The sequence below is a fragment of the Arachis ipaensis genome, chromosome B6, assembly GCF_059453495.1.
Source record: "Arachis ipaensis isolate K30076 ecotype BB chromosome B6, ASM5945349v1, whole genome shotgun sequence".
Classification (NCBI taxonomy): Eukaryota; Viridiplantae; Streptophyta; class Magnoliopsida; order Fabales; family Fabaceae; genus Arachis; species Arachis ipaensis.
Window position 1 is genome coordinate 36,261,879 of NC_142441.1, and position 16,275 is coordinate 36,278,153.

A 16,275-nucleotide genomic window follows, 5' to 3' on the forward strand; every position below is an offset into this window, starting at 1 on the left:
ACTGAAATAAGCACCTCTTCTTCTTCAGGCTTCAGAGAAGAGCTAATAATCACTGGATATGAATCATTTCCACCCAAGAACACATATTTCAGAGAAGGAGGTAAAGGTTTGAGCTCAAGCTTGGGGACTTCCTCCTCCTTTATTGGCGTGTTCATCAGCTCCTTTTGGGGTGGTGAATCATCAACTTCAACTAATTCATACTCAGAAATATGATCTAAAACATCATCAAGTATCTCAGTTTTTAGTACTTCTTAAACAAGTGGTTCAATAACATCTATTTTTATACATCCCTCAAAATCATTAGGGTGCTTGAGGGCTTCAAAAACATTTAGGACCACCTGTTCTTCATTGACCCTCAGGGTTAATTCACCCTTTTGCACATCAATCAGAGCTCTACCTATAGCTAAAAAGGGTCTACCAAGTATAATAGAGGGTTTTACCTCCTCTTCCATGTCTAATATAACAAAATCAACAAGGAAGATAAATGGTCCTACTTTAACAAGTAAATCCTCAACCACGCCCACAGGTAATTTAATAGAAAGATCAGCAAGTTGAAGAGAAATACGAGTAGGTTTTACCTCCTCAATTTGAAGCTTTTTCATCACTGAAAGTGGCATTAGATTGATGCTTGCTCCAAGATCACATAAAAGCTCTCTGAATGCCGACATCTCCAATGGTGCAAGGAATGACAAAGCTTCCTGGGTCTGGCATCTTCTCAGGAAGGGTGTGTTGAATAATGGCACTACATTCCTTGGTTAACACCACTGTCTCTTGTTCCTTCCAATTCCTCTTGTGGGTCAACAATTCTTTCATAAATTTAGCATAGATAGGCATTTGCTCCAGAGCCTCTGCAAAAGGAATGTTGATCTGCAGCATCTTGAAGACATCTAAAAATTTAGAGAACTACTTTTCTTTGGATGCCTTCTGAAGTCTTTGAGGATATGACATTTTTGGCTTGTATTTAGGAGCCTTTAGCAAGGTGGGATAAGTGTCAAGAGAGTCAGGAAACGGGTTGTTTGCGCGTTTAGGAGGGGCGTGCTCTACATCTCCCTTCTTCTCCCCTAGATCTTCCTTTTCAACTAGCTCTTCATTGGCCTTGGTCTCAAGGCCATCTACTTTACCACTTCTCAACTGCTTGCAATCTTCTCTTGGGTTCACCACTGTATCACCTGGAAATGTACTTGTAGACCTCTCAGGTATTTGCTTACTTAGTTAGCCCATCTACACTTCCAAGTTTCTAATGGAGGCTCTGGTTTCCTGTATAAAACTCTTCATCAGCTCCCAATTAGAATCTTCTTGGGACTTAGAGTTTTCCTGCTGAGGTGGTTGTTGCTGCTGAGACTGAAATTGGTGGTTATTGTAATTGTTCTGTGGGAAGCCGCCCTGAGAATTATTGTTGAAGTTTTGAGGTCTCTGAGGTTGGTCCCTCCATCCAAAATTTGGGTGATTCCTCCAGCCCTGATTGTATGTCTTAGAATATGGATCATTGTTGGGATTCCTAGGACCACTCCCCATGTAATTGACCTGCTCAGAAGATGGTTGAGCATAATCATAATTATCATTTTGCATAAAATTACCTGCCATGTCATAGGAGACTTCCTGTGGTGGATTTTGGGTGTTGATAGCTGAGACTAGCATGCCACCCATCTGCTGAGTAAGTAGATTTATTTGCTAAGACATAAGCTTGTTCTGAGCAAGAAGAGCATTAACAGCTTCCACTTTCAGCACGCCCCTCTTCTGAGAGGTCTCAGAGTTCACAGGATTTCTGTTAGATGAGTATAAATATTGGTTGCTTGCAACCAATTCAATCAGCTCAATAGTCTCCTCTGGTGTCTTCTTCTTGTGTAGTGAACCACCTGCAGAGGTATCTAAGCTCATCTTGGACATCTCACCCAAGCCTTCATAAAAGATATCTAGTTGGGTCCATTTGGAGAACATGTCCGGAGGGCATTGCCTAGTCAGTAGCTTGTATCTCTCCCAAGCTTCATAAAGAGTTTCACCCTCCTTCTGCCTGAAAGTCTGAACCTCCAATCTAAGCTTAGTCAGCTTCTTTGGTGGGAAAAATTTAGTGAGAAACTCTATAACAACCTTTTTCCAAGTATTCAGACTCTCCTTTGGTTGGGAATCTAGCCATAGCTTTGCTTTATCCCTCAGAGCAAACGGGAAGAGCATGAGTCTGTACACCTCTGGGTTCACTCCATTTGTCTTCACAGTATCACATATCTGCAGAAAATCAGATATAAACTTATTTGGATCTTCATGAGGAAGTCCATGATATTGGCATTTTTGTTGCACCAAGGTGACCAATTGTGGCTTCAACTCAAAGTTGTTTGCAGCTATAGGAGGCACCACAATTTTTTTTCCATAGAGATCCACAGTAGGGGTAGAATAAGAGCCAAGCACTCTTCTTTGTTGATCATCCCATTTGAATTTGCCACATTGGCATTAACAGCATTATTATTATCCATAGTGGACTCTGCAGCCTTGTAAAGTCTTGTTTGTTGTAAACGTCGCCTGAAAGTTCTTTCAGGTTCAGGATCAAAGTCTAAGAGATGTTCTTTGTCTCTGTTCCTGCGCATAAACAAACAGAAGACAATAAAAAAATGGAACTCTCTACGTCAGAGTGCAGAGAATTCCCAGTGAGGTAACCTGTGTAAAATAATAAATTAAAAATACTTACTACTCAATAAATAATAAAATAAATTCTAAGATTTAAAGAGAAAATTAAATAGAAAAATTAAAACAAAATTAACTAGGTAACACCAAACTTAATTTCAGAAACTAAAAATAAAATTTATTAGTAGTAATGTAAATATATATATATATATTTTATATTTATTAAATAATAAAAAAAAAGAAAGAAAACGAAACAGGGGAGGGGGTGTTAACGAAAGAACAAAGAAAAAAAATTTTACGGGAATGAAAATAAACAAAAATGAAAAATAAAAATTAATAATAATAAAATAAAACTAATTAAAATCGAAACGTCTAATCTAAGCAATCAAGCAACTAATAGTTGTTAATCACAGTTAATCTCCGGCAACGGCGCCAAAAACTTGGTGCGGTATTTATAACTCACAAACTAACCGGCAAGTGCATCGGGTCGTACCAAGTAATACCTCAGGTGAGTGAGGGTCGATCCCACGAGGATTGAAGGACTAAGAAACAATGGTTACTTGATTTGCTTAGTTAGACAAACAGAAAAGAGTGTTTGAATATTCAAAGAGCACTAAACAGAAGATAGGGAAATGATTAATTTGAGAATAAAATATGGAGAAGGCAGTTAAGGGTTCAGAGTTATCTATTTTTCCGGATTAACTTTTCTTACTAACTATTTTAGTCATATAGGATTTAATTTATTGCAAACTATATGTGACTAGACCCTAATTCCTTAGACCTTTCTAGTCTTCTCTAAAATTCATTAACTGCCAATTCCTTGGTCAATTAATTTCAATTAGAAGCTACATGATCAAATTCCAGTTTATATGCCACAAAAACTCTAATTACCCAAAAATAAAAGGATTATATGTCACGTATCCCGTTAAATCCAGATAATTAAAATTTAGGAGAATATGTTTTCAAGCTGTTGTTCAAGTAAAAAGTTTTTCCAAGTTATACAAGAATTCAAATAGAAAGAGGGTCATACTTCCGTTCCACCCAAATTCATAGATAAAGAGTGAAAACAATTCGTAAATTGTAAATCCACACATGAATTAAAATAGGAAAAGCAATAAAATCAATCCATACAAATAGACAAAGCTCCTAACCTTAACAATGGAAGATTAGTTGCTCATGGTTCAGAGTAGAAAATAAGGATTATAAATTGGAATGGAATAATGTTGTGTTGGAATCACACTGTTGGAATCCCTTTTATATCTAATCCTAATAATTTAAAATCTATTATCTAAAACTAAAATCATATCTTTTTCTAAAAATAATATTTGAATTTAAATTTGAATTAATTAACAAGTCTTCAGTTGATGGGTGGGGACTACTTGTTTTCTCCATTCTGCAGCTTTTAATCTGTGTTTTTTGGACTGGAAACTGGATCAAAACAGCCCAAAAATCACCCCCAGCGTTTTTTTCTTCGTTTTATGCACGTGACACATGTCACGCGTACGCGTCAGTCACGCGTACGCGTCGATGGTCTTTTCTGCGAGTCACGTGGACGCGTCAGGTACGCGCATGTGTCGCCATGGAAAGCTCCAAATCACGCGTACGCGTCAGTCAAGCGTATGCGTCGCTCCTCGCTGCCATCTCCTTTGATTCTTGTGCTGCAGAAACTCCATCAAATTCCGCCGAATGGTACCTAAAATAAACAAAATTGTAAAAGACTCAAAGTAGCATCCATATTGGCTAAAAGATAATTTATTCTTTATTAAACTCAACAAATTAGATGCAAATTCACTAGAAAAAGATAGGAAAGATGTTCAAGTATCATCTAACAACCATATGTTGACAATTATGAGGGACCAACCCATCAAGTCCCATAAGTCCCAACCTAGCTACTAATTGACTTAGTAGTAGGCTAGTGTTAATGGGTATCAAATTGACCTCTAAGGGTTCTCAAATCACCAATTCAATGAGACCCAATGACTCAAGGTCACCCAATTCCCTTAGCCTAGGCCAAGAGTGTAGAAAATTACTCTAATACTAGTGAAAATATTTTATCAAACACCTAGACTGCAATAAAAATAAACATCACAAAATGCATGAATTAATGAGACCCATAACTAACACAAACAAGAAACCAACAATAGTAATTAAGATAAACATAAAAAGACATGGAAACATAAAATTGCATTAAAAGAAAATGAAGATCCAACAAGGATTCATGAAAGTAAAAATGACAAAATAAGGAAATTAACAAGGAATACTAAGAAGATTGAGACAATAGAACAATAAAATATAAAGAGAGTTGAACTAAAAACAAGAATTACAAGTTGAATCTAAGAAAAATTGACTTAAACTACCCTAAATTCTAGAGAGAAGGGAGAGCTTCTCTCTCTAGAATTCTAACTTAAAACATGATGAAAACTAAACTATGACTACTCCTCCCTCCCCCCACCCCCCCAAATTCCCTTCTAATTATTGGGTTCAAAAGCATCAGAAATGAGTTGGATTTTGACCTCCTTCAGCTCAGAAAGTGCCCCCAGCGTATTGCCTTTAATGAAGTCACGTGCCACTTGTCACGCGTACGCATAGGTCACGCGTACGCGTCACTGGCAACTTTCCTTATCACGCGTATGCGTCGGTCACGCGTATGCGTCGCCTTGACGATTCCTTCCCACGCACACGCGTGGGCCACGTACACGCGCTGCTAGCAGATTACCAAAATCTCATTTCTTCATGAATTCTCAAATTTTGCATGCTTTTTCTTCATTTCTTCAACCCAATCTTTGCCTTCTAAACCTGAAATCACTTAACAAACATATCAAGATATCAAATAGAATTAAAGTGAATTAAATTTAGCAATTTTAAAGCCTAAAAAATATGTTTTCACTCTTAAGCACAAATTAGGAGAAATTCACAAAACCATGCTATTTCATTGAATAAATGTGAGATAAGTTGATAAAATTCTCTAAATTCAACACAAGATAAACCACAAAATTGAGTTTATCATTAATATAATTTCAAACCTTTAGTTGAGTTTTCTAGTAGAGATGAAGGAAAAGATTATGATAAAATAATAAAGAATTTCACAAAACAGACAACACATACAAATAAAGAAGTTTCAAATTTGCAAAATCAGAGAAGAAGAGATTATTTGATACTACAGAAATAAAGGAAGAGAGATTATCACTAGTTAGAATTTGTAACAAAAAGAAGATATATTTAAAATTTTAGAAAATAAATGGATAAAATAGTCTAAAAAAAGTGTAAATCCATATTCATTACTTAAAATTTGTGTCTCATCATTTTATTGAAACATAAAATATATATATTTTGTATATATTTGTGTATAAATATATCTTTCTCATTTTTGTATCTCACAAATCAAATAATAGACACATCTCACTATGGATCAGTTTAGAAAACTTCAAAAATAATTTTTTTTTAAACTTTTAACTTATGAAAAGTAATAGTATTAATGTTTTATGCAATTTTCAAAATCAAATTACAGTTTTTTAAGAAGTTATTTAAAAATTTATAAAAAAATTAAAAAAAATAACTTCTCTCATAATACTACTACTTTTTTATCATATTTCTATAAAATAAACATTTTTAGAACTAAAAATCTAAATATAAAATAATTTATTTATAAATTATTTTTAATATAATCATTTACTATTTAAACTATTTTTAAAAAAAAAACTTAATTAAAGTGTTAATCTAAACTTGTATATCAGTCTCACAGACACATAAAAAAAAGGGGGATGTAAATGCACCGGTATCTAAGTTATCCCAATTGAATTGCACACATTGGTTAAAGAGAAAATAAAAGGCAAATATATCCTACTTTCCATTGTAGCACAAATCTTGGCTGCAATCCACATTTTCCACAAATATACCAAAACCGTACGCAGGTCAGAAATTGAAATAACCGTAAATTTGTTCAAACCGGGCATTTGGTCTAGTGGTATGATTCTCGCTTAGGGTGCGAGAGGTCCCGAGTTCAATTCTCGGAATGCCCCCATATGCCAACAATGATTTTTATCAAACTGAAACTGTTCATTCACAAGTCAGAAAAACAGTACAACTGTTCTGCACAGCCGCATACCATCACCGGATCACCCTATGGCCTATAAGCTGTGGTAATATGCAGTACAACTCTCAAAAAGCAGTATCAAACTCACATTTATACTAATCGATGGGCAAACAAACAAAAAAGCCAAATTTATTATCATTCTAACTTTCTTAGCAACTTGCATCCAATCATGCACCAACAAGACTAAAATAATAAGACTATCACCAAAAATATAAGAGAGTAAAAGACCAAGTTATGAGTTATCACATTTTAGATGGGAAATAAAAAGTTAGTAAGTAGGTCCTCCTCAGTCCTCACCACTATTTCTGAACCCTAAGCCGCTGTTGTCTCCTCCCTTATACTGCAGCTGCGGCCGCCACCGCTGCTGATCTATCTGTCTGCTTTGATTCTCCACACGCCCACTGATCCAATTCATTCATTCTTCAACCACACCAATCATGTTCACCGGAATTGTCGAAGAAATGGGCACCGTCGAGAAAATCGGCGCCGCCACACACGACGGCGCCGGAACCAGTGCTTTCATCATGAAGATCCATGCCAAGACCGTCCTGGACGGCATCAGCCTCGGCGACAGCATCGCGGTCAACGGGACCTGCCTCACCGTTACGGAGTTTGACGCGTCTACCTTCACCGTGGGCATGTCGCCGGAGACACTGAGGAAGACGTCGCTGGCAGAACTGGAAGTCGGGTCGGCGGTGAATTTGGAGCGGGCGTTGACTCCAACGAGCCGCATGGGGGGACACGTGGTACAGGGTCACGTGGACGGCACGGGGGTGATATTATCGAAGGTTCCAGAAGGGGATTCGATATGGGTTAAGGTGAAGGCGGAGAAGGAGGTGCTGAGGTACGTTGTGCCAAAAGGGTTCATAGCCGTGGATGGCACGAGTTTGACGGTTGTGGAGGTTTGTGATGAAGAAGGGTGGTTCAGTTTCATGCTTGTGGCGTATACACAGCAGAAGGTGGTTATTCCGTTGAAGGAGGTTGGGCAGAAAGTTAATTTGGAGGTTGATATTTTTGGCAAGTATGTGGAGAGGTTCCTTGGCGGTTATGCTGCTTCAGCCTCATCTTCAAGTTCTTGATCGCTTTTTTTCATTTTGAATTTTCTTCTTGTTAGCAATTTTGTTGTGGGGACAAAGATTGATGATAGAGCATGCTGAGTTTGGAGGATAAAATTCATTTCCCGTCAACAAAATATTTGTTTGCCTTCAAAATCAAGCCCATGCTATTGCTGATTTATATGTATTTGTATGAGAGCTACTCAACTTGCATTATCGGTTGGGGATATGTGTAATTGTTACTTGACTAAAGTTTGATAAAATAAAAAAGAAAAAGAAATTTCTTACCGCTTTGGACAATAGCTTTTTGAGAAATTGAATATTTGTACATATACACAATGGAGGTTTAAAAAAATATTAGAGATATAATTATTAGTGTTATATTTTTTTCATCAGCAAAAACTTTTGGAATGAGTGATATCTTTTTTCGAATAATTATTTTAGATAGTATAGATGGTGTTTATTTTTTAACTCACATAACCCATTATACTCATTGTACAAATATTTTATTGACTCCCTAATATTATACAAATATTCTATTAACTCCCTCCCTAACAGGACTCTAACTTTTGTTATAGCTAAGTGCATCCCTAACAGGACTCTAACTTTTGTTATAGCTAAGTGCAAATATGAATGGGAGGATGAAAATAAAATTTCAAATTGTCCATTAATATCTAGATGTGTCTTATAAACCAATACCAAATACCAATGTGCTTTGAAGGAAAATTTTATCCTGTCCTCCTCGTTGTTTATGTTGTTTCTTCTTCTAATAGAACTCTCTTTATCTACCAAGTGATTTACACGTAGTGACAATTTAATATTCTCTACTTACTATTCCTTGTTCACCTTATATAGTTTTGACAAGGACAGAAGGCAGGGGTACTTATTAAACAGGGCAAAGTATTCTACAAGGAGGCGACGGTTATTAAGGGGAACGTCTTAAACAACGAGCACAGAGATGGTGTATATTAATGGCGTTTAGGCTTAAAACAACCATCTATGTCATGCCATTCATCTGGGAAAATTTTGGTTAAATCTTCTATTCCATGCCATTCGATGGGTCATGTTTAAGTGATCTTTTCTAAGGAATGAGATCTCAGGCAGACTAACTGTACCGCAAGAGACAAATCAAACAATATCCTGAAAAGAAAGATAAAACAAAATAGATCTTGTTTTCCTGATATCAAAAGCTATTCTTTTAAGAACTCATGATGCAACAAGTTCCTAGCAACACAAGAAGGATAATGAGCCGAATGCACCACCAAAATCAACAAAAGCTCATTAAACCCTCGAACCACTCTCCACCATACATAATCCATCACCTCCCACATGAAAATGCACCTAGTGGATGTAGTCACAAAGGAAATTTATTTTTCAAAACCACCAACAAACAAATCAAAACTTGGGCACCAGCAAAAGTATTCAATTTTCAATCACCCAAACGCACGTTGATCAGCACTTCAATATACATAAATGCATAAATCGAACGACGTAAGATGCACAGCACAAAGTAATAGCAAAAGTAAATCTTATTCTGTATTAATCAATACTTCAGCAGAAGAACAAAAGCACAATCTTAATTACACGTAACAGATTCACAAGAATCAATAAGGCACAGGAAAAGAAACAGAAGTCCAAATTGTATAACTAGAACATCAGAAAGAAAACAACCCCAGCACAATCAGCAATCAGAGTTCACCGCCACGGAGCCTGAGAACAAGATGGAGGGTGGACTCCTTTTGAATGTTGTAATCGGCCAGAGTGCGTCCGTCCTCAAGCTGCTTCCCAGCAAAGATTAGACGCTGCTGGTCCGGTGGAATCCCCTCTTTGTCCTGTATCTTTGCCTTCACGTTATCAATAGTATCAGAACTCTCCACCTCTAACGTTATCGTCTTCCCGGTTAGAGTCTTCACGAAAATCTGCATCCCTCCACGCAACCTAAGAACAAGATGCAACGTCGACTCCTTCTGTATGTTGTAATCAGCAAGCGTCCTCCCGTCCTCTAATTGCTTCCCAGCGAAGATGAGTCGCTGTTGATCAGGAGGGATTCCTTCTTTATCTTGAATCTTGGCCTTCACGTTGTCTATTGTGTCCGAAGATTCAACCTCGAGAGTTATGGTCTTTCCCGTTAGGGTTTTCACAAAGATCTGCATGCCGCCGCGAAGACGGAGAACAAGGTGGAGCGTGGACTCCTTTTGAATGTTGTAATCGGCGAGGGTGCGACCATCCTCTAGCTGTTTCCCTGCGAAGATGAGTCGCTGCTGATCGGGAGGAATGCCTTCTTTGTCTTGAATCTTGGCCTTCACGTTGTCGATTGTGTCGGAGGATTCAACCTCCAGAGTGATCGTCTTTCCGGTTAGGGTTTTGACGAAAATCTGCATGCCGCCGCGGAGGCGGAGGACGAGGTGGAGCGTGGACTCCTTCTGGATATTATAGTCGGCAAGGGTGCGACCGTCTTCGAGCTGCTTTCCGGCGAAGATGAGACGCTGCTGGTCCGGCGGGATGCCTTCCTTGTCTTGGATCTTAGCCTTCACATTGTCAATGGTATCGGAGGACTCCACCTCCAAGGTAATCGTCTTCCCTGTTAGGGTTTTCACGAAGATCTGCATGATAGTTTCTTGAGATGAAACACGAAGTATTCGGGAATCGAATTAGAGAGGGATTTTTATTTCTTGAGAACGCCCGAGAAGTTTGGAAATGCGAGGAGAATTATTAGTGATTTTCGAATTGGGATGATGAGACCAGAGATTAGAGGGAAGTTATATAGATCTGGGAAAGAGGATTCTGGAGGGTTCTGGAATGTGACCAAGGATTGGAAACAAAACTGTGGCGATCGATGAAGGGTAATTTAGGTATTAAGAGTGAGCACTGTAGAACATTCTAGAGTTGCCTCAATTGTTCATTTGTTTGACTCTGACTTGGGACCTTTTTTTAATTGTTTAAGCAGGTCAATAAAAATGGATGGAAGAAGGAAAAAAAAAAAGGAAAATAGATTTTTCTCTATTTGGTTGATGCAATAAAATTGGAAGAATAAAAAATTTAGTATTATTTTTTATATATAAGTTATTTTTTAATATAAATTTATACGAATTATTTATATTCATGATACAAGTTTTTCTTTGTCCGCACCTTCTTTTTCTTTTTCTTTCTTGCACTTTGTTATCGTCGTCACTAACACCACCACCTCCTCCTCCTCTTCTTCCTCTTTCTTTTTTTTATTGAAATTTCTTCTCTTCCTTCCTTTTTCTCTTTCTCCTCCATCATCAGTTATCTCGTTGTTGAAAATAATTAATAATTCAAGTTCAAATTATCAATTGAACCAGAACGAAATTGATTATTGTTTTGAATCCAATCAAGTGGCTGAGGTGTAGTTCGATTCTAGTTAATATTTTCGTTAGTAGTTTATGATTCTGTAGGTGAATAATATTTTTATTTGTGAAAATTGTTGTTCATCATTGATGGTTTGAATTGAATGTAATGTAAAATTTCTGCATTAAAGAAAATATTTTTCTGTATTTGCAACAAATTTGGTTGTTACACAAAAATATTTGGGTGTAACATGATGATATTTGAGTGTATTGTTTAAGAATTTTCAGTGTATGTGTGCTTATAAGTTCTACATAATTCAAAATTTTTCTTTTTCCTCATCCTCATCTTCTGCTGCTTCTTCTTCTTTTTCAATCATCATCTTTTTTTTTTATCTTCTTAAGTTTTTTCTTGTTATACTCTCTTAATAAGAATAAAAAAATCAAACAAAGATGAAGAAGAAATACATAATGGTACAAAATTACTTGAAAGATGATAAACTTACATTCATTCAACTAAAAAAGAAAGAAATAAGAAAAAAAAAAAAGAAGAAAAAAATGCAGCATTAGAGGAAAATATTTTTCTGTATTTGCAGCAAATTTGGGTGTAACATAAAGATATTGGGATGTAACACGAAAATATTTGAGTGCATTATTTAAAAATTTTCGGTGTATATGTGTTGATAAGTTCTACATAATTCAAAACTCTTCCTCTTTCCCCTCATCATCTTCTATTGCTTCTTCTTCTTCATTTTCTTATTTCATATTCTCATACACTACAAGAAAAAGTAATATTTGTAACAAAAAAAAAATTGTTATGAAAAATCGAAATTTTGAAACAAAAGGATTTTGTAACAAAAAAATGGACCGTTGCAGTATGTCCCGTTACAAAAAGTTTTTGTAACAAAAAACGGAACTATTACAATTCAAAGTGATATTTTGTAACAAATTTTTCTAATACAAAAAACCAAAAGTCGTTACAAAAGTGATAACAAATTTTGATCTTCAAAATATTTTTAGTGACAATATATTTTTTCCTATCATAAAATTGTTACAAAATATAACTTGATTTTGTAACATTTTTTTCTTTAGTTACAAAATACTATTTATTTTGTAATAATTTTTTAAATACAAATTACACATAATTTGCCAAATTATATTAGTTTTCTAATTAATTAATATATTAACTAATTTACTCAACAAGTCAACATTTATATAATATATAATAACATAGGTAGTTCAAATATCTTTCATTTAACTAAGATTGTTTTATAAATCTTCAACATATAAACTTTAAAGTACAAACTAACAAGACATATTGAAGAACTCTAATGAACTAGATAGATATATAGGACAAGAAAAACAAGGAATTATAAATCTCCAAAATGTAAACTACAAATTACAAACTCCATCATGTTCATTAGCTCCTTTCTCATGGTTTTGGAGAAGCTTCTAATAAGTGTCACACACCTGAAAAGACCACCAACCAGAAAACACTAGCTTAAGAAGCAAGATTTATTTTTCCTTTAAAAATGCATCGGAAAAACAAAAAACTATACTCATATTATTCAACAATGAATACGAACTCTAAAATTCTTACCAAGTCCTTTCCCAACCTCATGGCTTCTAGTAACTCATTTTGTCCAGCATTAGAATAACAACATGCTCTATATTACTACTTAATAAATCACTCCAAAACCAGTTGCATGATAAATTAATAGTTAGGAATACCTTTCTGTATATGGGTATATATATAAAGTAATAAACATAAACTGATACGGCTCTTCCATTAGTTTCATGACTAGATGGTCCTGGGCTAGAATGAGTACTTACAATTTCTTGCTCTTCACCATCTGCCTAAGCTGAAATATTCTGCCAAACAAGTGATAGACAAGAAGATTATGTAGTCACAAAAGGAAAGTAACAATTAACAAAATAACAATTAAAAAATTCATAAAAAAAAAAGTCATATTTTTAGTCCTTGATAAACTCATACAGTTAATAATAAAGAATAAAAATAAGCCCCATCGGATTGGTTTCCATTCTTCTAAAGATGATGCTGATCATCTATGTCAGCATAGCCTTTGATGTTGCTTCGTTTATAGGACTCTTGTTATAAAGGCAAAGAATGAATCTGAGTACTATAGATTAATAACTAATTAACTATAAGCATCAAAGACAATATAGAAATGAGTAATACCTATTTACTGCAATATCATAGAAATGAGTAATTCCTATTTAGTGTAATATTGTAGCATACTCTGATAACTCCCAAAAAAGGATTCGCCATGCACTGAATAACACAAAATAAGGATCGTTAATTATGCAAAAAGAAGAAACAAATATGTAAATAAATACATACGAATAAGAGAAAAAAGTGGCCTAGAGAACCATGGTGTGGTTTGAAAACCAGAGGACCGATATGATGATCAGAGTGACATAGCAAAAAAACTAAAAATAAAAGCATAATGCATGTGTTAAATTGCATCACAATTAGTTGTGTAAACAGCAATACTCTAAGCTTCTAGCTGAAATGAAAGCAGGTCTGTATTGTCTCTATTGATGGAGTTTTTCTCCCTTTTCCTTAACACGACAGTTTTGCATAATTTGTTTACTAGTCATGCCTAATCAGAGCACTCACAAGTCTCAATTCTCAATTTCAGTGTAATTGAATTTCATAGAAAGATGAGGAGATTTAACTTAAATGAAAAACTAATAGTGAAACAAATTTAAACAAATTTCGGCGGCATTTCAGCAGCAATTTAGCATATTTTCCAAATTCACTCAATCAAATCAATATCCATATGAATACAATAACAATTAAACAAAATTCACATATTCATCCATATGAAATAAGCAACAAACAACTTGAGTGCACAATCTAAATTCATCATCATTATTGCACAAACTAAATTCACATAACAGCAGCAGTTCACAATTCGATTCAGAAAAGAAGAAAATCATTATCATCCAATTATAGATTCACAACAATTTAAACAACATTCATGATCATTCAACAAACAATTAACAAAAATTTATTCCAAACACATTCAAAACAGCAAAATTTTTCTAGACCTAATTCCTCTACAAACTATGTTCAGCTTACCTAACAACCTATAATCCATTACAACATGCATATCTAACTAAGTCTAACTAATCAAAATTAACAGAATTAAATGAATTTAATAGAATTGAAAGAAAAATGCAGTAAATGACCGGAGAATGTAGAAACAGAACAGGAAAAAGGGAACATGAAGAAATGGTGGTGAGCTCTCTTTTCAAGTTCTCCCCCTCTCTCTTTCTAACTGAGAATCACATCCAGAGTAGCTGCCCAAGTGAAAAACAGAATCAGGATAAAGAAAAAGGAAAAACCATAAGCAACCTCCTCATAATGTAAAAAGCTTGAAAGTAAACAAGTTTAGAAAGACTCTGGCCATTGATACTCTTGCATGTTAGACATTAATAGCGGCAGAAGAAATGGTTCCAAAACGGCGGTTAAAGTAGCAAGGTAGATTGCAATTTTATAGAAACACATGCAACAATGATAGAATTAGCTATTGAATTAAACTAGACAGTAGTATATCTTCAGGTAAAATTTGCTATCCCCTACCTTGTCCAAGTTTCAATATGGCTGCTGTTATAAACACACTCAGCACCTTCTTGAAGACATCACCATTAAAAATTGCACTTGGATTCCCAGATTCATTCCATGCAACAATAATCATTGCCTAATCAAATATTAGCTATTCAGAAGTAGATCTTATTTTGTATTATATTAAAGGGAAAAACAATTAACGTAGAGGGAGAGTGACAACATAAATACATAGCGCAATATTTATTACTTGTAAGCACAAAATGACCTCATCTCTAACTAAGTCTAGCTTCAAAAGGACTGCTGCGATAGCAAACCCTAATGGAAGAGAAGCAGAATTTGAGTAGTAGTAGTGGCGTTGGTGGCTCTGGCCGCAAGGACGCGACACCGGTTCACCTCCAGCGACGGCGAGCTCGACCGACGGCAATTGGGGTGCGGCGGAAGTGATAGAATTGGCTTCCCTTGTCTCACGCGCTTCACTGGCTTCCGTTAATCTCTTTGTCAGCGTCGCTCTCCCTTTCTCCTTCGAGCTCAACGGTAGCGAAACTAGCGGCGGCGGCGGCAACGCATGGCAACGACGAGGACGAACGGCGTGAACGTCTCCGTCGATCTCTCTCTCTTCGCAGTTCTGCTTCTCTCTCCTTCTCTCCCGTGGTGATTCGACGGCGGCTCTAGTGGCAGTGACGCCCACTGCGCCGCCTCCCTCTTTCCCCTCCTTCTTTCCTCGCGGCTCCCCTCATTTTCTAATTCGGTCCCCCTCTTATTTTCTGATTCGGTTCTTCCCACCTGGAGCGCCCCCACCACCCCCTTTCTTTCTTTCCTTTTTGATATGCGTTTATATTTTATGAAATTAGGTTAGAATTTAGGTTTTAATTTAGGAATTTTAAGTGTAGAATAAAATATATATAAATAATATAATAATTTTATAAAATATTTAAAATAAAATAATAATTTAAAATTTAAATTTAATATTGTGAAGATTATTTTTACAATACATAAAATTTTATTCATCAATATATCAATGAGTTTAAATAATTATTTTTAATTTAAATTTAAAATAAACATATCAATCACATTTTATAAAATATAATTTTAAATTCAAAAATATCAATTATTTAGATTATTGACATAATTTTTTATTATTTTTCATTACTAAATTTAATTTCAATTTATATAAAACAACTAATTATAATAAAAATTATACCTAAACATTAATTAACTTAAAATTAAAGAATTTATAAAAATCAATTTAATCATTCCAAATAAATTAATCTCTTAAAGCTCAATTTAATAAAATAAACTATAATTTATTCATAATAAAAATTATTTAGATTAAATTATATAATGCTTCCATTACTAAATTTTAATTTCAAATCATATGAAATAATCAATTATAAAAAATTACACAAGAATCTTAATTACTTAAATTACATTTTTGTATCTTAGTTTTTTTTCTTTTATATTTAATTATTGATTTTATATTTATAGTTTAATTAAATTTTTTAAAATTTCACAAATTAATTTTTAGTTAACATTAAAAATTTGATTATTAATAAAAATTATATATTAATTTTTTAAAAGAATATAAAATTAATATTTACAATTTTTAAAAAT

General features: G+C 34.8%; 2 protein-coding genes and 1 non-coding gene across 3 annotated transcripts; 2 read left to right on the plus strand and 1 right to left on the minus strand.

Annotated features, from left to right (window-relative positions):
• The first annotated feature begins 6,563 nt into the window (after positions 1–6,563).
• Positions 6,564–6,635, plus strand: TRNAP-AGG (transfer RNA proline (anticodon AGG)). The gene has a single exon. It is a non-coding gene; the product is annotated as a tRNA-Pro (tRNA).
• Positions 6,630–8,064, plus strand: LOC107648646 (riboflavin synthase). Its single transcript, XM_016352448.3, has one exon. The coding sequence runs from the start codon at positions 7,147–7,149 to the stop codon at positions 7,786–7,788; it is 642 nt and encodes a 213-aa protein (XP_016207934.1). The 5' UTR covers positions 6,630–7,146; the 3' UTR covers positions 7,789–8,064.
• A 1,214-nt stretch (positions 8,065–9,278) lies between these two features.
• LOC107648645 (polyubiquitin) lies at positions 9,279–10,667 on the minus strand. The gene has a single exon (XM_016352447.3). It carries the CDS (start codon positions 10,371–10,373, stop codon positions 9,453–9,455), a length of 921 nt encoding a protein of 306 aa, XP_016207933.1. The 5' UTR covers positions 10,374–10,667; the 3' UTR covers positions 9,279–9,452.
• Positions 10,668–16,275: the final 5,608 nt, after the last annotated feature.